This window comes from Pelecanus crispus, chromosome 7 (assembly GCF_030463565.1).
Source record: "Pelecanus crispus isolate bPelCri1 chromosome 7, bPelCri1.pri, whole genome shotgun sequence".
In the NCBI taxonomy this organism is placed as follows: domain Eukaryota; kingdom Metazoa; phylum Chordata; class Aves; order Pelecaniformes; family Pelecanidae; genus Pelecanus; species Pelecanus crispus.
Genome location: NC_134649.1, coordinates 8,275,296 through 8,299,272, shown reverse-complemented (window position 1 = coordinate 8,299,272; position 23,977 = coordinate 8,275,296). Strand labels below are relative to the sequence as shown.

The 23,977-nt window shown below is 45.2% G+C and overlaps 1 protein-coding gene across 1 annotated transcript in view; it reads right to left on the bottom strand.

Annotated features, from left to right (window-relative positions):
- Positions 1-4,652: 4,652 nt before the first annotated feature.
- AKAP13 (A-kinase anchoring protein 13) overlaps positions 4,653-23,977 on the bottom strand; it is a 137,406-nt gene continuing 118,081 nt past the window's right edge. Inside the window, exons 21-38 of the mRNA XM_075714142.1 lie at positions 22,724-22,859; positions 21,658-21,770; positions 20,453-20,599; positions 19,586-19,836; positions 18,829-18,954; positions 18,607-18,724; positions 17,821-18,069; positions 15,470-15,546; positions 13,910-14,091; positions 13,745-13,827; positions 13,239-13,418; positions 12,333-12,497; positions 10,162-10,232; positions 9,593-9,637; positions 8,372-8,422; positions 7,520-7,969; positions 5,538-5,850; positions 4,653-4,702 (exon numbers count right to left, since the gene is read on the bottom strand). Of these exons, the coding sequence (XP_075570257.1) occupies positions 4,653-4,702; positions 5,538-5,850; positions 7,520-7,969; positions 8,372-8,422; positions 9,593-9,637; positions 10,162-10,232; positions 12,333-12,497; positions 13,239-13,418; positions 13,745-13,827; positions 13,910-14,091; positions 15,470-15,546; positions 17,821-18,069; positions 18,607-18,724; positions 18,829-18,954; positions 19,586-19,836; positions 20,453-20,599; positions 21,658-21,770; positions 22,724-22,859 (2,807 nt within the window). The remainder of the gene's footprint in view (positions 4,703-5,537; positions 5,851-7,519; positions 7,970-8,371; positions 8,423-9,592; positions 9,638-10,161; positions 10,233-12,332; positions 12,498-13,238; positions 13,419-13,744; positions 13,828-13,909; positions 14,092-15,469; positions 15,547-17,820; positions 18,070-18,606; positions 18,725-18,828; positions 18,955-19,585; positions 19,837-20,452; positions 20,600-21,657; positions 21,771-22,723; positions 22,860-23,977) is intronic.

The following is a 23,977-nucleotide window of genomic DNA, read 5'->3' as shown; positions in this document are numbered from 1 at the left end:
AGGCAGCTTCCTTGGGATTTGGCACCTGATGAAGCTCTTCTGACTCTGTGGCATTTGGAAGGACTGGATTTGAGTGTTTCAGCAACAGCTTTGAGATACCCTAGTGCCTCAAGGAAGGTACAAAGATGACCAGACTCTATGGATGCTCTTGCCTTTGAAAGGCAGTTCAAATCCGCCCAAGCTAATGGCACTACTGTGCTTCTCAGCAGTGGTCAAACTTCACGAGTGAAAAGAAGAGTCCACCCTCAGTGGTGGTGAGAGCCCTGCCCCAGGGATGGCACCTGGGAGGTCTCCCAATGGCCTGGACAGTAAATAACTTAGTGCACGGAAAGGACCTCACTCCACTTAGTGGTTGTATCCCCCCACACCTCCTTTGCTCTGGGTTTCCCCAAGGAAAAGGAGGTGGAGGGCAAGCCGCTGGCAGGACGGCTTCCCTGCCGGCAGCAGTACCTGCTGTGAGGAAGGTGATGGTGATGCTGGCATGGGCTCTCCCGGGGGATATACCTGAGCCATCACAAGCCAGTTCCTCTGGTCCTGCCACTCACCCTGTCTGCAGTGGGACTGTAGTCAGATTCACACCACTTTGGTCTAAAAATAATACAAAAAGCTGGCCCTTCCTCCCCTCCCGGGGTAAAGCCAAACCAAACCAGGAATATGCCTACTTGCAGCTCAGATTTTGCTGGGGACGCAGAGGGGGGAGCAATGGCAAAGCTGATTGTCTCCACATAACCACAATAAAAAGGGACAAGACCAGTTCCTATTAAAGTGCTTTACGGCATCAAACTCACATCAAGTTACATGTTGAGATGATCACTTCACTTAAAGAAGCTAAGGCCAAGCCCACACAACTCCATCAAGTCTCACACCATTTGCTACAGCTACTCTCTACCATTGGGGTACTCTGGTACCGCCAGCTAATACTGACCACTTCTGTCCTTCAGCTGAGCCTGCGCCCCACCTCCCCGGTCACTGAAACCCCTTCTGTTGGGCAGTGATAAAGACCAGGCCAAGAAAAGCCCAAGAAAAGACAGTGTGATTTTTCCCCTCCATGAAACACTAGCAAAAAAAAAAAAAGCTCCGAGAGCCCTTGCAGGGTCCTCTTCTCCCTCCAACAATACAGGCTTCGCACAGACATTTTTGAACCTGCTCTGTGTCCCAGGAACCCAATGCAAAATGAGGTGGTTTGGGTGTTCCAAATGGGATCAAGGGACTGGCTCTGGGAACCAGATACAGACAGCATCAGGCTAGGCTGAAGAAATAACATGCTTTCAACAACTGCAGGATGGATGCCAGGTGTGGAACTGGAGCAAATGCAATTTTAAGGCCAGGAAGAGGAAAGGCTTTGGAACTGTTAAGGCTGGGACCGTACTCTAGCAGACAACCCAGGGCAACCTGCAGGGATCAGAGCGGGAATCCGACTCTGGGAACCTACGCCAAGCCTTTCCAAAGAAAACCTGAGAGGGGGAAAAATAAAAGGCTGAAGAGATAAAAACAAGCCCTCACCTTCCTAAAGGTGAAAGAAGGAGGAAGCAGTGTGGGAGTAAATGCTTCATTCCAAAAAAGTGAATCATGCAGTAACATACATCCTCCAGGGACAAAGGTCTGTCCACCAGAATTTAAGACACAAACAGCTTTGATACGCAGTATTTCTAGTCAATATATTTCTGACTCACGCCCATGGCTTCTTTGTCAAGGAACCGTGGGGACCTTAGGAGATCACTTGGAAAATACTATTTTCACTTAGGGCACTGAATGCTCTTTTTGATTCGCACAGGTCAGGAGAGATGGTCAAGCCAGGCAGAGACTCAGCCCTGCTGCCCTGGGCCATGCGTCTCCCTTTTGATGCCCTTCTTGGAGCCACGGGACATTCCTGTGTCATGAATTCAGGATGTGTTGGGACTGGCAAAAAGACAGAGGGATGAAAAGAAAAGCTCATACTGGCAAAGGCTATTACAGACCAAGGGGAACCTTCAGAAATACTGGGGACCTGATCTCTCTTTGCACAACAGTAAACGAGCCATGCACTGCTTTGGTTTCCGAAAATTTCAGCTCGGCACATTAATTTTTGCAGATATATAAATAGCAGGGCAGAATTTAGTTTCTAAAATTGGTGGGTTTCTTATGCAAAAGGTAACTCCACAACACCAGCACACGCTTCCTTCAGCTCCTTTCAGGTTCAGAAGAGCTGCCCGTATCTCCCCAGAGAAGCGACCAGACCCTCACATCACTGCAAGATGCTCCACGTTTTGCTTTTTCCTTTGCTTCCAAGAGGTATGAGAAAACCTAAGCAAAATATTTAAACAAGGAAACTAGCTGATAGGAGGAGTCTTGTCTGGAGTCACTGCTTCTTTTTCCAGACTTTTTTTGGCCCAAAGATGCTCTGCGTTAAAGAAAGCTCTCAGTTGAAACTGTGTAACTCTGGGCATGGCACGGGCTGCTAAGCAGCACTGCCCAAACCCTGGTTTTGTAAGAACCAGGGAGAGAAGAACATTTGGTTTACCAAAATCTTGGTAAGAAAAAAAGAAAAAAAAGGAAAGAAAAAACGCAAACCACCCCTTAAACCCCCAAACAAAAGCAAAATAAAAAGTAAAAAGAAATAAAAAAATAAAACCAAGTAAACTTCTTTTAAAAAAAGAACTCTTTCAAATAAACAAAGATAAATATTTTTTGCAAGCCCTGCTTGCAATTAAGAACAAGCACCAAATAATATTAAAAAAAGCAAAATAAAAATAAATCTCAAACCTTTTTCCTTTCTTCCTTTTTTTTGATCTTAATAGTTTAGAGAGCTTCAAAAGCAAGCAGGCGGCTTAGGATTCCTGCACTGACCAAGACAGACCAGTCTAAGCATCCACCTCACCATCAATGCCGCTGATACTCATCAGCACCGAACTCTGAAAACTGCTGCAGGTTACTAGCTTGTGAGAAGCCAGAGAGCAAACTGAAATCAAACAATAGTGCAAGAAGAGAAATACTCTTTTTTAAGAAAAACTGGTAGGAAAGGAAATGCACTTGACAGCTTCAAACTCTGAGCAAACCCTTGAGCTATTTTGAAGCTGATAGTGTCTTGTAACCATTTACAAATCCGCTCAGGCAATTCCCCTGAGAGAGTTTGGAAGAACAATAATTTTGGAAAAAAGTTGGCTTGCTGCGCGTCTTTTCCCCCGCTGAACACATCCCTGTATTCAACAGCTGTACAAACACCTCACGGTCAGCACAGCGACAGCCACCCTCAGACCTTCCCCTTCTGCTGACAGCAACACGGGCACACACAGACACTTTCACCCTAGAGCCCACGGTGATGGAAACGCACCTGCCACGCTGGACCTTTCTGACCTGTCCTACAGCGGTTTTGTCCATGAGAATGCATTATCTCCCCAGCAATGGTTGATAAGTGCACAGCGTTGTACAGGCACAGGAACTAGGAGCTGCCTTCTTTGGAGTTTGCTTTGCTCACAGCACTCAGTCCCCTGACCTGTGACATCTCACTGAAGTGCTCTGAAATTGCTGTTGTCTCATTCTGCCTCAGAAATGAGCAAGGGAAGCTGACAAAATCCAGAGAAACAGAAGCTCAACATTAACGCAAAAAGTAGGGGAAGAAAAATACAAGTAACAGAACAAAGGTCCCTAAAAGCAGATTTTCAGCCATCTCTCCAGTAAGTCATGAGGCTTGTAATGAAGGGATGTCAAATGCAACTGGAGAACTATATTCTGGCAAAAAAAAAAAAAGGAAAATCTTTACTGAGGGGATGGGAAGGAGTGAGCTGGAGCTCAAAAGATTGCGTAAAAAAAATGTTGCTTAGAGCTGTTCCCACTTGAGCACTGTTTGTTCTGGCTCCCTGGGGTTGCCTTACAAGCCTACCGAATTTTTTTCTGCATCGTTTTATATATACCCAAAGATGTTCTGCTTGATTCTGGAAACAGTTTGACATTTAAATCCTCTGCTCCATGGAATTACTTTAAATTCTTTTTTTTTCCCTCTGAATTTTTGTTTTGAATGCTGTTACTGCTTCCTGGTGTAAGGTACCTTTCTGAAACCAAACAGTCCATATACCATGAGTACAAAAGGGGCGTGCAAGTCAATGGCATTACAATTGGAGCAGTAAGGGCAAGATATTTAATATCTACACGCTCCCTGAAAGTCATCAGGTATCATCTATCCCCATGGGCTGAGCTAAGCTTGGCTGTACAGACTGTAAGCATATCCCAGAGGATACATAGATACATACATGTATATATACAGTATATCTATATATGCCAGTGTGTACGCACCATTTTAGAGTCCTCATCTTTTGCTAAATGCTTGGTTTTGGTTACGTTCCCCAGAAAAGGAGAATTTGAAGGCACAGACCCCTTAAGGCTATGTTCTCTCATCCTTTAGCAGTAAGAAGAGACAGAAAACCTCTATCCCAATCCGCTTAACCCAAGGTTTGCACAGAGAGACAGTGCTATTTGCCATGCAGTCAGCCTCTGTGGTGAGAATTCACGCAAAACCACAGGGGAGAGGCCTTTTCCCACCACTTAACAGACTTCATAACATGTTTTAGTTAAAACCTCCAGATGCTTGTCAGATGCAGGCACCAGCAGTGTGCTGTGGAGCGGGCAGGTAGATGTCCACTGTACCAATGCTGAGTGACCGATGGAACTGTCCGTGCTTAGCAGAAGATCTCCTCACCCTCTGGAGGTGCTTCTGATGAGTGAGAATCTGCAGGACAAAAAAACAGGTAGGAATCACTATGGGAATACAGGAATACAGCAGGCAGAGCAGGACTCCATGCACATGGAAATCCCGCTGTCTGCCCAATCCACTGGGCACCTTAAAAGATGTCCAGTTCCCTGATGAGCTACCATGAAATTACATCTCGTAATTGCTGAGCCTTCCTGTGCACAAGCTGGAAAACATCAGTGAGTAAATATGGATAAGCCGGTCATCTGAGGGCGTGAGATCAAATGTCACGTGGGTCAGAGGTTTGAGGTGCAGAACTGAGTCCTACGGGGACGCAAAACTAGTGGAGAAAAAAACTGCATGGGTTTTTTTCAGATCAAGAGACAGAATAGACCAGCTCAAGGGGAAGGGAGGGGCCACCAGAAGGGTTGCGGGCATCACTTCCAAACTACAACAGAGTTAAAGCAGACAGCAGTGTCGCAGGGGCTGCGACAGCCAGGAGCATCCCAGCACCAGCTCCTGAAAGCACATACACTGAGGCAGGACATTTTCTTTCTCAAAGCAGAGCAAGCTGAAAAATACAGGGAGAATCCAGCCCGCAGAAGCTGCCCAGGATGGGACAGGGAAGGGAAGGAGCAGCGAGCAGAGTGTGTCCCTCTGACAACCCCAGGGGCTGCAGAACAGGCAGAAAAGCCCACAGAGAAGATCACTTCAAGCTGGGAACTCCACTCATCACAGCTAAACTTCTTCGTCCCTCAAGTGTTACCATCCAAATTCAAGGCTCGATTTCGTGGCTTCCACAAGTTTGCTGGCTGGAGAGAAAAGCCAGCTCACCGACACAGAAAAAACACCTATGACCTCCCCTGACACTCACCAGACTGTTGGGAGCGATGTCCCCTGCCCTTTTTCTTCTTTTCTTTCTTGTCCTTTGGTTTGGCTAAACTGAAGAGGCGGGTAGGCATCTGGGGCTGTTCCTCAGCCGCCTTGTTAGTCTGGTTTGTTGTGCTAAGCAAATGGAAAGTGCTTTTCTCTTTGTGTGTCCTTGAAAGACTGTTCCTTTTGGGGGAGACAGACAGTTCTGCATCAAAGTGCCCTTGTGTAGGAAGGGAAGGGCTCTTCTGCTTGGCGGAGTCATCGATGCTGGACTGGGAGGCGACCCTTGCAAGTTTCTCGTGTAGATTTGAAACCTATAAAGGAAAAGAAGTGTTTCATTGGGGCATGAAAGAAGCTAGCAGAGAACCTGGATAGGAAAGACGTTTCCCAGGCCACTGACAGAGACTGAGCTTGCTCTTGTCAACATCCAGCCCATTCACCAGCTAAAAAGTGGTCACCATCCAGGCATAGCAATGAGAGAAGAATCCCTCTCTGTTTAAGATGAAGAAACGAGGCTTATAGAGAGTAACGCTCCAGTATCTTTCGCTCCTACATGTACTATGCTATGTATCAACAAGCCAAGGGCAAATATTCTTTAAGATCTCAATACCAAGACTCACCCTACATCATTTGCGCACACAGACGGTGGCAGAATGCCAAGAAGAAGCGTGCCTCTCCGGCAGGGGAACGCCAGCACACAGCACCGGAGCGGCATGTGTCAAAGGAAGCCTTCCCAAGCAAAAGATGAAAGCAAAAACATTCTTCCTGATTTTTTTTTTTCCCCCTAACGGCTGTCTTAGGATGTAATTGAGCCCGCACATTCAAAGGGAAGATCAAAACAACAGCTCAACAAAGCCTCACCAAACCCCCTATTAATAGCTCTGAAATGTCAGTAAGATACCTGCCCTGAAAAGGTGCTTCCTTCTCCTGATCCCCCAGGCTTTGCAGTTATTTTACCTCTCAGCCTCTCCCATAGCGTCCATGCCCCTTGTATGTCTACGTGTGCTCGATGCTGGAACAGCTTCACTGTGTGCTCGGAAAACTTCTGGCCTGATCAGGAACTCGGGTGGGAGGGAGCAAGCCCTCCTCTGATGATTTGCTTTTCAGAGCTCACTGCTGAGCTCCGCAATTAGTCCATTCAGGCACCCAAAATCATTTCCATTCCACAATCCAACATTTATAAACTAATTCTGCTACAGCTCTAAGCAAATTACATTCAGAATTAGTGAGTTACAAACAAACAAACAATCAACAACAGGCTTAAGGTTTAAATTCAGCCCATGTTTTGCCAACGGATGCTTGCTCTCCTCAGCCAGGCTGCTGCACAGTTACAAAAAAATAAACCCCAGCCTGCTGAAAGATCTGCATGTGGGCTTTTCTTTCTGGTTGTGGACAGCCAGACACCAGAAGCCTCTTGCAGGAGAGCCGAGGACCCTTGCTCACTGAGCACCAGACTGCAGGTGCCCAGTCTCTTTAGGACAGGGACAATGCCCATCTCTCTGCTAGACACTGAGAATGCTTTTGGAGATGGATGTAAGCATAGAAACAGCCTTCCCCTGCACTTATCAGCCTTGCAAACGGCTTTCGTGACAGCTGGAGGGTGCAGGAAACCCACAACGCTCAGGCTGTTTCCGAGAAGGATGTCTAATCTGCCTGACCACTCCTCAGACCTCAGCCCCCCATGGGGTGAAGGCCAACGTCAAAGGCAGTATCGATCTCCCAGGACTGCCTAGGGCATCTTCTCTGCAAGCCAGCCACCTCCGCCCTGCTGGCTGCCAACACGCAGCACAGAAAAGCAGACAGAGCTCAGGCTGTGGTAACCACCTACTGCTCAAGACTGGCCAGGCAACCTGAACACACCATGTTGCATCAACACTGGCAATGCCTCAGCAGCTCTGGAGGTGCAGGATAGGCCCAGGAGCCGGCCGGGCACTCCCTGCAGGGCACAGCTTCCCCAGCAGCCCGGCCGTTGGCATCCTTTACCTGGTTGTGGTCAGGCTCCTGCCGCATTTGAGCTAACCGCTCCACATCTTGCTTGAACTGTGCCTTCTCCTTCTCCAGCTGCTTCTGCGCTGTGCGAAGCCTCTCCAGATCATGCTGGTAGGAGGCCTTCTTCATCTGCAGCTCCTCTCGCTCCCGCTCAAGATCCTGCCACCCTCTCTGGACCTGCTCCTCTCGCTGGGCCAGGTGGGCCTCCTGCTCTGCCAGCTCCTTCTCCCGGACTTCCCATTCTTTCTCTCTCCTCCGCCTCTCCTCCTGGTGCTGTGTCTGCTGCTTCTTCAGATTGGCCAACTCCTGGCGCTGCTTCTCCAGGTTGCGCTGCTTCTCCTGCTCCAGCAATGAGGTTGGCCGGAAGAAGTTTCGGGTCAGAGCCCTCTCGCTCAGAGCCAGCTTCTGGTCCTCGATGTAGGTGTCCTGCTGCAGCACGACACCCTAGGAGAGAGGGGACACAAATCACTGCAGCACCCTCTCCCTGGAGAAAGGCTCCATCCCTGAAAATCTCAGGGTGCTGTATCGAACCCCTTCTTCTCCCACCAAATGCACAGCTCAGTACTGCTGCCTTACAGCTGGGCTACCAGAGGACGCTGGCAGAGCATCTCCCCCAGCAGCTTCCCAAATTCAGGTGAGCACCGGTTCACTTCGGCAGCAGCTCATTCCTACAACCTGCCAGTAGGCTGCCTGCAAGCCGGCCGTGGGGCATTCAGCCACGCGGGGATGTGACAAGACAAAGGGGAAGGGGAGGTGAGGGATGAAGCGCGAGTGGCTGTTACTGGCTGGCGGGATGGGCAGTTCGGGCAAGCGGCATGCAAAAGCGGGATGAATGGCCAAGCCTACCTGCAAAGCACTGAGCAGCTTATGGAGGCTGGTAATGCTTTGGAGGACCTGCTGCGAGAAAACAAAAGCATTGCTATTAGATCTCCCTGGGTGCCAGGGTATGCGTAAAGCACCCTCCTTTTCCACTGTGACCCACCGGTGGGGCTGAGAAGCCGTACGGCCATCCCTCTACACCTTCGTTTTTTTCACTCTTCACTTGCAATGACTGCATCATCCCCCAGTACACAAATACATCCCTTGGACATCTCTCAGAGGTGCCTGGCATCATCTTCCTCACTTTCCTAGCCATAAGTGCGGCAGGGGAGGAAACGTCTGCAGGAGCACCGAACAGCACAGACCTCATGGGAACTCCTGGGCTGCCTCTGCAAACCATTTCCCATAGCATCAGCTTGCTCAAGAACAAGCAGAGTAATTGGGATGAAACCCAGCAGTTCACTTAAAAATTTCAGGGAAAGAACTTCAAGGGGCGAAAAAAAGAAGAAATATTAAAATCAATGTGGACTATTTGTACTCTTCCACACCCCTGGCTGACTCATACAAGTCCCACTGTCATTAGACAGAAAAACTGCAATACAGCAGGCACCCAAGTACAGCAGGTGTGTTCATGGCGGCTCTCTGAAAATACAGGTAAATGCGAACACATCGTACATGAATACAGAACAAGCTACTTTGGAGCGACGCCCTATCCCAAAGTATATTTTTAGCCTAGCTAAAAATTTCTCTGAATCTCTCATATCCTACAATTATTTTTAAGAAGAAGAAAACCCACCACAGTATTTGTAACAGTGGTGTGATAGCCAGTACTAAGAGAACTGCTTCTCCTTCTGCTGTTAATGCTAATTGGGAGTTATGAATGTGTATCAAAGGGAGAATAGAAATCTAATTGCCCCAATTCACTGCACCTGCAACATAAAATTAAACTCCCTCTGTCTGCAGATGCACAATAAATACAGCCCTGCGCATCCTAGTGGTAATTAACCCTTGCTGCCTATAATCAGCACATATCATCCTGCTGGCAAGCAGATGACAATCAGTGAATTCCCTGACTGAACATCCAAGGTTAAACAAATAAATGACACAGTGGGTTCAGCTTAATGTACTTAAAAGTCTACATGCGCTTCAGCAAATGAAATGTATTTTCTTCTACATTATCACCTATTGAGACAAATTCACTTGCTACTTAAATGAAGGAAACAGCTGAGCAACAGAATCAATTCTTACCTCGTTATTCCTTTTCAACATGAACATCAGATTAGCATTTCCACCCTAAGAAAAGATCACAGATTTAATATGAGGACAAATGAGAAATCACAGTGAATGTGTTCTGAAGCTGAACTAATGGCAGACACATTAAACCCCCCCTCCATCTTCCATTCTGGGAGAATTCATGCATGTTTTTTAGGCAAGTTAAAATCATATACAATAAAATGTTAATTAGGTATCATTTTGTAGCTATATGATGGATCAATCCACAGCAAGAATAGGTGCAAGGTTATAGCTGACCTTATAATTTCAGTAACGATGCATAATTAAACACATGCTTTAGCTGATCTGCAGACAGATGGCAGATAACCTGTGCCACAAAGGAATACTACTGATTTGCAATGGTTTTCAAGTCAGGATTTTAGCTACAGCAAAGTGTTTTTGGCTGCATACTTCCAATTATATTTTATTTTAAACTTATTAGGATACATGTAATTGTCAAGCAACTTAGGCATTTTTCAAGACTTGAACTGTCACTCTCACGAAATCTGAACTCAGTGGCAGCAGGCAGATAAAATAAGCGATACCTTCTTTAAAATGCTGTCTGACTCTGTTCTCCGAAGGTCCTGAGCATCATCGCCTTCATCTTTTGCTCCACCTAAAGGAAGAAGCCAGCATTGACACTGGTTATTCAACATTTTAAGCCATAGATGAACTTGCTAATGTCTGAGAAATTTAATACAGGAAACTCAGATGTTTCACAAAAGGGGACAGAGAGCTCTTGACACTTTAACTAAATGCATTTGCTCCCTATGTATACAGAACATGTCAGCACCACCAGAAAAAGTGGATCTGAATTCAGACTAGGATTGCCTTTGGTTTCAGACAACGTGCTGATAAATTCGGCACACTCCTATTAATTGGTGTTCTGTCTAGCCCCCACACTGCTGTCTACTACCAAAGAATACTTGCTGAGAAGACATGAGGCAGAATAAGAGCAGATGGAGAACAATAACAGTATATCAGGGTATATTATTGCAGGTATAGTTTCAATGCCTCTCTTGTGCAAGCGCAATTTACAGCTAGGTCAGATACTGCTGTGCAATACCCTGTGTCATTTTATGCTAACAATTTATCCTCAACCTTAGTTATCAGAAACCTGTTTCTTCAAAGGGACACTGGAATTCTCTTTTTTCTTCAAAGGGACACTGGAATTCTCTTTCTAATTTTCCCCTGGATGGCTCCTATCAGTGCTCCTGGGCAGGACTGAACCCTCCACCTGCGCCGCCCTTCTGCTCGCGGGCAGCGGAGGAGTCGCACGGCTCTTTGGTCCTCTCGCTCTTGCCAGGCCTCTTGCACTCCTGTTGCCAGCTGAGATGCAGCCCACGGGGAAAACCCACACCTGCAGTGGTAACCTCCCTACTGCCACTCTTTTAAGCAACTTCACATACACCTGTATCTGCAGCAACGTGAAGGACACAGTACCTAGTGCAAGGGCCCTCTCCTCCCACCACCCCCCAGGCAGGCTTTGCTATTAAAGGCTGACCCTCAAGTCCTCCTAACAGACCTTCTCTTCTGCGCCACGTCCTGGGACCTTCCACCTCTTTGCAGGAGGAAACACCTCCCTTCTGCTTTGCTGGAGGGGAGAATGAAGGGGAGTCAGGTTATAAGCCTTGCCCAAGGTTGCACAGGTTGTGAACAGAAGAACTAGAGATTCAAGCCAGGTTTCATGCCTCCTGGCCTCCAGCTGAACAAACAGGCCCTGCATTCTTTTCCCAAATTCTCCCAAGACCCTACAACTATTGAATTACAATCTAATTCCAAGGAGGACATTTCTACGGAAAACCGAGAGTTGGGCAATGAACAGCCTGAGGTTCTCCCATTCATCACTGCAACAGAGACAGGCACAACCCTGAACAAACCCCTCCAGCGTGAATATATTTGTCATTATGATGACAAGGCCTGTGGAAGGCTTTGCAGCTTTCCAACAGAGCTGGGAAAACCTCTACATACTTCTCATGTCTCACTGTCTGGAGCTAACACTGCTTCTTTAATGCAGAAGGTCAGACGAGGTCCAACGATCTCAATGCTGAGACAGACACTAGCGCAGCAAAACTGCCTGTAATGGGAGTATGAGTGAGACCACAGAGAAAGGAATTTGAGGACAGGGAAGTTTCTGATGACTAGGGCAAAGAAAGAGAGCATTGGGAAGCAGCCAACTATGCAGCTGAATTAAATATTCACACATTTTTTTGGGAGAGACTTAATTGCAGGAATAACACATGCAGTTGTATGTGGAACACAAATGCAAAGAGAGCAGAGCCAGGGGAGAAGGTGCTTGATTCAGCAGCATCCTCATCCATTCACAAATGCAACAGCACCAGGCTCCTGCTGGAAGATAACTGAAGAATGAAGAACAGAGCTGCAGATATTACAATAATAACATGAAGAAACTAATCTATCAAGAAGCCAAATGCTTTCATGTGGCATGTAAGTAAAGATGTAACGATGATTTAGAGAGAGAAGAGACAGAGAGAGGAGTGAGGAGTTCAGATGTTTAATCCTCATGCAGCCATGGATTCTCAGCTACCATCATTCTACCTGTACACAGGCTTTTTTTCTAATCTGTTATTTAATCTGTCAACTATTATTAGAGAGGAGCTGGGAAACCAAAATCACCAGCTGCTAGAGTCCTTCTGAAGCAAGAGGACATGATGACATGTATTATTAACAAATGTCCACACATGTAACTACTCACACTTGGAGGCGTTCATCTGATGACTGTCAAATCCTCCAAAAGTTTCTGCCCTTCTAGGGAGAGAGATGGGACCAACTCCTCCTTCTTGTTCCATGGCAGTGCTGCTGACCTGCTGTCCGAGGACAGTGCCCAGGCTCCTGTTCACCAGGTCTTGCAGCAGTTCAACTGATAAAAAGCAACAATATCTCTGTTAAAGACCACCTCAGGCTTCTGAGCTATCTTCAACCCTGCCTGAGCTCAGGTCAGAAATTCACATTCTTTGCTGTACTAAGAAACCACGTTTCTATGACAATGGTATGAACAGTATGCATTCCCCCTGCAAAAACTCAGTCTGTCTTCTGACCATTAACTCCAATTCTTGGAGCTCTGCACAGGCTTAAACTTCCCTGTCTTCCTCCAGGCAACCCTGGTGTGCTCTGACAACAGCATTTAATCATTTTTAGCCTCTCCAAAAATCACACCGGCAAGTTGCCTGAGTTTCCATCTACCCTTGCCTTTGTCAACAGACTTGCTTGTCCGCTGCAGGCACCACAAGCGCCTGCTGGAACCCAAGTCCCACTCTCACACTTTGCTGAGACTGAAGCGCGGCAAAAGCCTAGATGGTCCAAATTTCAGCAAAGGATAAATCCTGTGCTGCTCCTGACCCCAGTAGAGATTCAATGAATGGCTTTTCTCTGTGCTGACTTCTTTTCTGCCCTCTTTCAACAGCCATCAATATCGGCTTCCTTTCCTGATCCTACTACCTGTCCCTAAGACAATACCGTAAGTAGCAGTATCTCCTTATCTGTGTTGCTATTCTGACAAAGAGAGGACTTCCCCTGCAAAACTGGTGCTTGAGTTCTGATGGCTTCACTGAAGGTGGGCCTGCTGGTTAGTGTAATTAACGTGTCACCCTGACTTGCTCACCTTCATTTATTGCAGTTTTCATAATGGCCTCTCCTTTTGGTGCCTCTTCTGTGTTGGCTCTGAAGAGCAGCCTGGAGCCTGGCATGTCCTCCTGCACAGAACTGTCTGCCATGTCCCGGAAGATCTTAGCCTTCTCCTCCAGCAAGAGGAGAATCTGCTTATCCTTCTGCTGAAGTTGTTCTGTGGGGGTGAACAGAAAAGAGAGATGAAGACAGAAAATAAAAGCTACGCCAAGGAAACTGAGCGATTCCTGAGATATTGGCCCCATCTAGTGGAACCTGATGATACAACCTTGCCCTGCGCAATCCTGCACAGCAACAGCACCCAGCAGGCTCAGAAAAAAAATAATGCAAGCAAGGTGAGGTGCAAACAAGGATTGCAATTATTTGCTGGATGCAGGATTCTCACTCCTTTGAAAGAAGTCATAGTTCAACCACAAAACCCAGCACAATTCCCGTAAATTTTTCAAAAACTGCTCCCCAGCTCTGTCCCAAGCAGGATTTTACCTTTTAGTCCCCTCACTTTCGCGTCCGACACTTTCTTTTCAAACTCAGACTCACAAGGGACTCCTTCGTCTTCGTCTTTATCCCTGGACAAGAGACATGTCTCAATTACTACCAGAACATGACCATGTGCATCACCTGCCTTGCAAGAACAGCTTGGTAGCTTACATGGTGTTCATTGTGTCTTGAATGATCTGCATCCAGCCGTTACGCTCTTCTTTGGAGCTGGCGTGGACTTCCACCATTTCGGGATCTTTTACACCCATACTGATCAGGAACAAACCCTTCTCTTCATGAGCCACTTCTCGTACAATCAACTTCTTCAGAGAGATCACAGTGGATTTCTGGTCCTTCCGATGGAAAGAAATGAGTGAGGGGGGTGAGCAGCACTAGTTCCCAGATGCAAACTAGCACTGAAAAGGTCCCAATAACCATACCGCTACCTCTCTCAGGTTGTAAACATTTTTTGAACCTACTGACTAATTAAAAAAATGAATCATTTTTAATGGGGTCAAAGAACAGGGAAGAGCTTGCTTTCCTCCATCAGTTCTGTAGGAAAAGCAATTTCACCTTGTTCCATTTCAACAAAGAATTAATTTAAAATTGACTTTGTGGTTTTGCAAACTCTATCATATTTTGCTCTAACTCCAGCAGACCTTTGATCTCATCTCCTCCTGCCCACACTCTCTCTGTCATTAATACCACAGCTCCCTAAACTTAGTGCAGCTTGCTAGCGCCTGCTTCACACACATTATATTCACAATCTCTCCTGAGGATGGAGTAACATCTTGTTTTCAAATCCCATAAACACCCTGCTGTTCTCAGAAGCTCATAGCTGACTCCTGTGATGGAGAAGACGTGTGTGTACGATGACGTTCACTGTGTGCTATGGTCTCTGTGTAATCAGCCTGCTTGGTTAAAATGTCCCTTTGCTGTTGTGTCATCTGCATATGAGTCAGCCCCTTTCTGCATTTTACAGGATGCTACAACTGGGGTGATGTGGTAGCGGTTCACCAGCAGGTCTTGTGTGCGTATCAGTTCCCCCTGTGTAGGGCACAGAGTCTGTGCAGATCGTTGGTGGAACTGGAATAACAAATTATCAGCTTTCAAGATGTTCAAAGAGCAGAAAGGTCACAAGGTTTAGCCAGTCTAGACCATTCCTGCAAGGTACAGCCCCAGCAGACTCAATTAGGTACTAGGTTTTCTTCAGCAGGTCAGTGTGCCTAGCCCTTTTACAAGGCCTGCCTTCAAAAGCTAATGTTTTTGGTCCTGTGCATTACAAATATATACCTCTGACATTTATTTTCAAGCTGTTCTGTTGAATTTACTGCAGTGGCATTTCACCCCCCTGCCTGCCATAGTAGCTCACAGCGTCTTAGGACATTTCCTTCTGCTAAGATTCATTCAACGCAATGTTTGCGTTATCCCATTGCTCCCTCCTGCCCCAATCACTGCTTCAATTTGCACAAACTGAAAAGGACTAAGTGTATCAAGTGACAGGCAGGGTTTCAAGGCCAATTATCAGCTGTGCCAAGGCGCTGCAGAAAGGTGAGGCGGGGCATGAAGACATGTTTTCCTATCAAAAAGAATGGAGTCTGCTCAACAAATGAAAATGTTATAAGTGATAAAATTAAGTTGTTTAGCTGGCAATGGCTGGCTGCGCTGCACAGCACACATCAAGGGTCTCTCACACAGAAAAGGAAGGAGGAGAAAAGGTTGAAGCCTTACCAGTGAGGCAAAGACATACTTCTGGTCCTTCTCCTGAAGGAATACAAGCATGTCAGAGAGGAGAACAGCTTGGACTTCTGCAAAACAAAAAGCATACCAGTGCAGTATAACCACGCAACCCACCCCGAAACACATTTCTTTTAATAACACCAGTGCTGGGCAGCGGTAGGGCTGGTTTTGCAAATCCTGGAAGCAGGGTCAACCTCCCACTCAGCAGGAAGGAGCAGGGGCAGGTCTTAGCGATGCCGGGTCAGGTTAGCTCTGAACTGACTTTGCGTCAAGCAGAACACAACCACACTTGGCAAACCTGCAGGATTTTCTCTTTTTGTCAGAGCAGGGGTGCTCCTCTCCAGCCACATGCTTTCTAACAGTTAGGATATGGGCATAACAGCGAAAGCTAGAGACGCTTACTGAATAGAAGCACTGTTTTCTCAAACAATCAATATTTTAGCCCTTGAGCAAAATATCTGCACAGGAAGTTTTGGGTTTTATGGTTCTCCTGATGAGTGGTTTGCGGAGTGTAAATTATCGTGCAATAACAACATTTGTCAGCTGCAGTTTCTTTCCCAGGAAATACTGGGACTTCAAGAGCCACCACTAATTCTGCTCACAGACAAACACAACTCTTGCTGACTCCAAGGGGAGCCGACAGAGCCTGCATGAGATGCAGGACCTGGCTTTCTTTCATGGGAGAAGGAAGCACAACACCAAGCCAACAGATGATTTTAAATCAGAATACAGCCTTTTCCCAGTGTACACTTACAGCCTTCCAAGTCTCCTAATGACATATCATAAAGTTGCACAGCAACTACGGAGTATAATGCCCCACCCAGAGCCCTCAGTACAAAGAGTTTTTGTGTAATGTACTTGGGAAATCTTGTGACAGAGAGGAAGCAAACCAAAAAGTTAAATCATCCTGTGGGTAATTCCTTCCATTCTGTTTTGGGAAGACAGGATCTGTTCCAGATAGAAGAACCACCAAACTTTAATCAAAGCTGCAAAATGAACCCAAAGCTCTCGGAGGTTTGCAAAAGTTGGCATTTGACTCTGTTGTTCTCTGTCGTCCCTGCACTTTGCAAGAGGGGAAATGCTAAAACCCTCTAAGAGAAGTTCTTCCTATACGCCTCTGTGCTCCACTTCAAATCCCGCAAAATAGCCTGAATGTATGAACTAGCTACTCTCTCCCTGGGCTCTGCAGCTTGTCTGCAGGACCTGCTTTCACTGGGAGCTTGCACTACAGACAGAGGTATATTTATGCATTTCTATGCCTTAGAAATGCAAATGCAGCCTGTACTTATCACAAGATTTCACAACAGCAGCATAACTTGCTTCATCCACCATCTAAAGTCAATAGTAATCTCTGGTGCCTAGAAACCATCTGCAAACTTCCTGTTTCCAAAACCTCAACATAAATCATACCTGATACGGAATTTCGTGTTATCACTGCCTCCCTGCACAGCACGGCACCAGGCTACCAGTCCCCATTCATGCCCAAGTACCACGGTTTAGTCAGCTGGTGCTGGAGTGAGAGAAAGAAAGCCCAGCCTTCCTGCCAAGCCTGAGACACAGACCTGTCTGCTCTTACTGCTACCGTGGTCCCAGCTGAAGGCTGCCTTGGGAGATTTAGTGTTTAATTCAGTAGAGAACTTCAGTGCTCAGCAGAGCACAGCACCTTAGAAAAACTATTTCCACCTAATAACAAACAAAAAGCAGTTCAAGAAACATTGACCAAACAAGAAGCAGCTGCAGGGACACCAAAGCTTCTCCTGAACGGTTTGCGTCAGCAGCTCAAGAGGTTCAAGAGCAACAAATGCCTGGGACACCTGCTTGGAGTCCCAGCGAAACCGGCATGGAACGGTGAGCCTGGGCAGCCCTACTGCAGACCCAGAGCAAAGGAAAGGCAGCGCTGCTGGTGGGCAGAGCCAGCGGGAAGCTGAGGTTGGGTTTCGGGTGCAGCGAGCACGCTTCCTGGAACTGCTGCACATGCGCATCGCGGCGTGGAGATCTGACTCACTGCTCTGGGCACCTGCAGCCCCATCGCATTCTCCTGGCCCAAAGGATCCCTCAGCGACTCCGCTCCTTGGCTGATGCACCGAGGTGTCACTGCAACCCAAGCCTCCAGCAGGCATGCAGTCACCAGGAGGAAAAGCAGCTATCTATCTCCCCAGAAACAACACGAGGAATCAGAAATGCTGCAATGGGAAGCGAGTGTACAGCACAGAGAAAACTGCTGGCAAAATCTCTCAAAGCAGAAGAACCAATAAAGGCTGAAGACATCAATCTGAGGACTAAGCCTACATCCAGAGAGGGTGAGCTGTATCCTTCCCCGGCAGAAGGCAGGATAGACTTACCTTTTAACCGGCCAGCTGCATTTTTTAGTGAAACAGGCCCGTCTCGGATGAGCTTCCGATGCCTCAAGTCCTCTCTTGCAAACATCTGGCCACTCTTCATCCTCATGATGGACTTGCTATCCGTCCGGTTGTAAATCTCACCAAGACGCATTTTCTTTTCATAATTGCTGACTTTGCTATTGACTGCAGCAATCACATCTTTAACGAGGTTTAATGACTGAGTCAAGTCTTCGTGCTCCACTTCATTTTCTTTGAACAGAAAGAGAAACACCTCGATTTCACTTCATCCTTGTGGACTCTAACTTCCCAATTTTACTTCCTTCCTTCCTCTTCTCCCTTCCAAATTCCCACATTATACCTTTTTAATACTTTCATGAGACAGGCTGTGTTTTTGCCCCTTAAGCAGAGTTTCACAAAACCTTTCAGATATATGGTTGGGGTTGGGAACTATTCCAATATACTTTGTATATGAGACAGTATAGATGAAATGTACAAATTAACCACATATTTTAGCTATTACCAAAAAACACCAAGCTGGGAGACTTTGGAGTCTAAGCATGTCACTCCATAATTAGCTACAGACAGACTTATAACAACTAAATCAAGGCACCTGAATAACAACTCCTAAATGGAGGTATGAAAATGAGTTATCTTGTTACAGTGGTGAGACAATAGTAACTGGATTAGTCAGCCTATTCTAAGAAAATCTGCTTCAGCTGAAAAGGATCCAAGAAATTTGCACTGGAGGAACAAACACTCACTTAGAATAGAGGAACTGGTCCCTACCTTTGGTGTACTGCAGTATCCTTTGTAAAAGGACTGGGTACTTCGTGATTCTCTGTGTTACCAACAAGATACATTCAGAAATCCCAAGACGCCTCACCAGGGAGCTGCTCATTTTTTTCTAAGGAACAAAGACGAAAATTTCAGTTCTGTAGCAAAACGCTCACTGGAGTGCAGAAAGGACATACTTTTTCCATCGACTATGTCTGTTCTACCAGGTCCTACCTTGACAAATGCCTGAAACCGCTTGTCCTTTGAGTACAGATCTTTGAAGTTATTTACTGCCTCATTGTGATGCCCGCAGAATTTGCCATATGTTTTCTTCATTCGCTCGGCACTCTCACCAGAGAACTGCAAGAGACACGAGACACAGAGGTCCAATTTGCACTGAGCTCCTGCTGTGATATCCCAGCAGTGCCTGCCAGTCTCTCCAAAGAACCTCATGAAACCAAATTAGTCCAAAGCATCCTAAACCAGGCAATTAGATCTCTAGAAAGTAAAGAGCCGAGTTCGAGACTTCACTGTGTTCACACAACGCAGAATTTGGGATTCTACCTCACAAGGCTTAAAAGCCAACAACAAAAAAGTTAAGACAGACAAAAAGAAGAAGGGAGAAAGCGCAGATAAAGAAAAGTAAAATGACCCACCCGAAGTTAAATAGCAGGTCAGTTACTCAGCCAAGAAACACACTGGGCATATTTTGCTGTGGGCTACTGCTTACCCTCCAGGCTATGGTCAAACCATTCTGTGCCTGTCAGGGAATGCTTCTCTTTCCACAAAAGAAACTAAATTAATTTTCACCATTAGACATTCTTCTGAAAGAGCAAAAAGTGCTTCAAAAAGCAGAGGTGAGGATTTTTACATGTGTGAAGAGTAAAGGTGCCATCAGCTGTGATTATCTGACAGGCATAAACAGGAGGGGAGGAAGAGCACCTGGTTTCCAGCTGTGCTCTCAGAAGAGCAAAAATTTTCCAGCTCTTACTTGATTCACTAGGATGTCACCTATCCTCTTGATAACAAAGTTCTTTTCGCTTTTGTCTGCCAACGACTCCTTCTTCCTTTCCAGAATCCGCTGGAAGAAGTGACTGTGGATGTGCAGCAAGTTTTCCAGGCAGGGAAAGATCTTGTCTACAACTTGTTGATCATACTGCAGTTCCTTTAACATCCCTGCGCTGTATACATCGTTCATGATCTTCAGGGTGCGGACATGATGCATTTCCGTCTGCATTAGCTCTGTACAGGATAAGGACAAGGTCAAAACCAAGGTCACTGTAGAGTACATGGGTGTACAAGGAAAAGCTGCCACTAGAAAGCTCTTCCATAACTGGGATTCTCTAAGTGGTTTCAGAAAATTTCATGTCAGGTATTGAAACATCAATCTATAGTTTCATGTGTGGGAGAAACAGGGGGGCAGAGGAGTCCCACAATAAAGAGCTTTGGACATTGTTGCTGAGGTCTGAACTTCAGCACTGTTATCTACTCCTTCCTAACACCTCACTGCCAGCCTCAACACAGTCTGCTTTTTCCATACAGGATGGCTCTTGCATCTGGCAGGAGAAGACTTCCTAGCTAGCTGCTCTGCTGTAACAGAGTTTAAATGTCATCAGCAGACAAATGAGGAGAGGCAATTTCTGGGTTTTTTGATGGCTTCTGGATACATGAAAGGCAGAAAGAAAACTTTCACAGAATACATTACATTTCTAAGAACTTCAAGAATGAAACTCTGGCTTTTGAGGAAACCAAGCCAATGTTCCTATTCACTGACCTAAAGCTTCCCAAATCCATGCATGCGAGTATATCAGGAAACTATGCACAATGAGTGAAAAATTAAGATGCGGGTATCTCTCACCGTAAATGACGTCTTGCCGTTTGACAATATCTTTGCTTTGCTGCTGTAGGAACTTGCTGTCCACTACTTGGCTCCAAGACTCTGCCTCCAGTTGCTTGGAATCTAATTCCAGGTCTCCCATCAGCTGTCCTTCGTTCATGTCCGCACCTTCACAAAGCAATGTAAGTGCCATTAAGATGTGGGTAATTTCTGTCATTTGAGACTCCTGTCTATTCACTTAGGTTTAGGCTTTCTCTGTCATACCACAGACATCACATACATTCTCCTTTACTGACGCAAAAATGATCATATGGAATTATACCACGTAAGGATGAGGTTATGAAAAGCACTTCTAAAGGTTATTTGCTGGTTGCAAAAAACTAGTTCACTATTTTCACATAGATGAAATTCTAGCTCAGATGAAAGACAATGGATTCTTTATCTGCAATGCAACAACATCACAGATAAATAAAAAAACACAACACCCGGTTTATCTTCTTTCATTTACATCACTGAATCAAGGGAACTTAGACCTACGTGAAGCCTGTGCTTTCAAGCTTAGAAAGCCAGAACTGATGCAGGTAGAACTGAACACTACATACACACATATACATCTTTAAAAAAGATAGCTCATTTGTGCAGGAACTGGGAAATTTTCTTGTGTCACCATGAGCATGCCCTTGTTTAGTCCTTAATAAATTAAGACCATTCTGCTCTTTTCAGGTAAATATTGGCTAAGACGTAAAGATACTGATTATATCCTAAAAAAGCACCATATATAAAAAAATATTTAAACTTAAGAAATTAATTTAACTGACTTCACTTTCAAACTCACAAAACTAAATAATACGTGTCTTCCTTCTGCACTCTGGGAAAAATACGAAATGCAAGACATGCGCATGAAAAAGGTGACAAGAGTGCAAAATCTGTGGCTGTATGAATGGGCCAGAATGAAAGAGGAAATGTTTGTCCCTGAGTTAAATTCCAGGTAACTCAATTGTAACGGAAACCTTCTAAATGTTTTCCCACAATTCAACACACTAAAGAAATTACTATGTGGGGCTTTGTTTTAGTTTATCATAATAATATTCTAAGATTAAAGTAAATGCACTTTAATTGTCCATTAGAAAGGAAAACACTTGCTGAAATGCCAAAATGGATTTTCTATTTCTGGAAAGCACCACCGAGACCCTCCTTTTGCTATAAATGCCATGAAGATCTCTTACCCTCATCAACCAGTGACTCCATGGATTCATTCACCCGGCTGATTTTATGTAAGGAGTCTGTTGACTGTGACAGGAATTTCCAAGTGTGTATTAAGCTGTCATCATTCCCAACTCTGCAGAAAAACAGAATGCAGAATATAGTTTATGACATTTAAAAACCAGCCAAATGTACTTTCAAATACACAGAAGAAATGCATTTTAAATATGAATCGAAAACCAAAGCAAGCATTGCATGGTTATGTGCAGAAATGTACTTCTATTAATTCTTTTCTAACAACTACCCGTTGGGGCTCAACAAGCTGTAAGATCTACAGTTCTGAGTGATGGTGCTTCTTCTACGAAGAATCACACCTCAGATTTTATGGTTTGGATAACTCCTTTTCATTACTTTCCATTTTACAGTCCCTTCCCATCCTCATTGTTCTTGGTGCAAGCAGTGCAAAAATGCAACACAAAAGACTATCCAAGAGTCTGTATCACTTGCTCTGAGAAAGATCAGAAAAATGGACTAAAATAAATTTCACCATGAATATCCAGGGCATGAAAAGTATCCAGAACATCCCAGCCCATGCTATTGCCCTGTGTGTAGAATTGCTCAATAAGCAGGTAGTGTAGTAACCATAAATCAGATTTTCCTCTCTTTATGTATAACACAGTCCTAAAACACCATTAAGACTGCATCTCTGTGCCTCCACCCTATCATTATGGACGCAAAAGTTAATACTATACCTGAGCTGCAAATGTGTGCTTGCACAGTACCCGGCCCAAGGCAAGGAAATTCCTCCTGGTGCCCAGAGCATCTCTATGAAGTGGCCTTGAATATAACCAGGCCAACTCAGATGCCTCTGAACTCACGCCATGACCAAACTAACCCAGATAATCTGACTGTGCAGAAGACAACTGATGGTATCATATATAATATGGGTGTTTCTGGTTTCATGATCCTCTTTTGTACCTTTAACACAAATCATAGTACACAAATTTCTTTTTAATGAGATTTGAATTTCTCTATGCTTGCAGCCTCAGGTAATACACAAACACTCACGCACGCAGGGAGAAACCTTACCCTGCAATGTTCTGTATTGAGACACTTTTCGAAAGTGCTGTCGGCTGTTGTGATCTCCTGTTATTGAATATTGAGGTTACGGTGTTTTCATCAGGAGCAAGTATCGCAGAGCGAGGGCGCTCCTTCGGTTGTGAGCCTGGAAGGCAAGTGTCAGAGAGAAGTCAGCTCATGCAACTGCATTCTTAACTGAGATGATGACGATGATGTAAAGAAACCAGGCTCTAAAATTCACTTTTCTTTCTAGAGTCGATACCAGGAGATCTCAGCTGTTAGAAACAGCTGTACAAAGGAAGAACATCGAGCCCTGTGCAGAACTGACTGCATTGCACTATGCTTAAAAGATCTGGGTGGGATCTACAAGTCCAGAAACATACACTTGGGAAACTAAATTTAATTTTATTTGGTAAATAATCACATGTGGCAATCTACTATTTTGCTTTTTAATTTCCTTGGGCCTATAATTATATACACCTTCCTGCTTCTGGTCAAACTTTTTGAGATAGGTTTCTCTATGGGTACGTGCCACAGGGAAATGCTAATCCTTATCTCAGTATACTATCACGTACCTTTAACTAATCTTTTCATATTAATTCCAGATTTTCCCTTCTTCAGATGCATTTCTGCTTTCTGGAGTGACACCTCTGAATTTCATGATAAATACCACAGCAGATGCATCTGTATCATACAGTGTGGTTCCATACAGTGATCTCCAAGCTATCACTAAATAAGCTTATCAAATCATGGCACTCCAAAACCCATGTGGGCTATTTCACTCCTGTTCTTTGCCCTCAGTCACACTGGGTAGCTCTGCAGTGCAGTGTATATCTCAGCGCAGCCAGGAAAAGTTTGTCAGTATTGCTCCTATTCAAAATTAAACTTTCGGTTTTTACTACCTCAAAGCATAAGTCTATTTAATTTAAAAAAAAAAAAAAAAATCCTCTGCACTTCTAATCTTAACAATTTCTGTTAATATAATACTGATAGTTGGATTCTTTCCAATGTCAGGCACCCATGGACATAGGCTACGTCTTCCGGATTTTGTGGACTTACCAGCTGTAGGCCTTCAGCAAGCTACAGCACTAAAGTATATTCTAAATCTGACATGACTTTACATTTGCTTAAAGCTACATGGACGCTGCAGGAATGGATGACCTCTGTGCAACTTCAGTACAACTTCTGAAGCCCCAGACATTGCTTATCATGCACAGAAGATGCTCTCATCCCTGCTTTGATAAATGCTTATCTTTCATCATA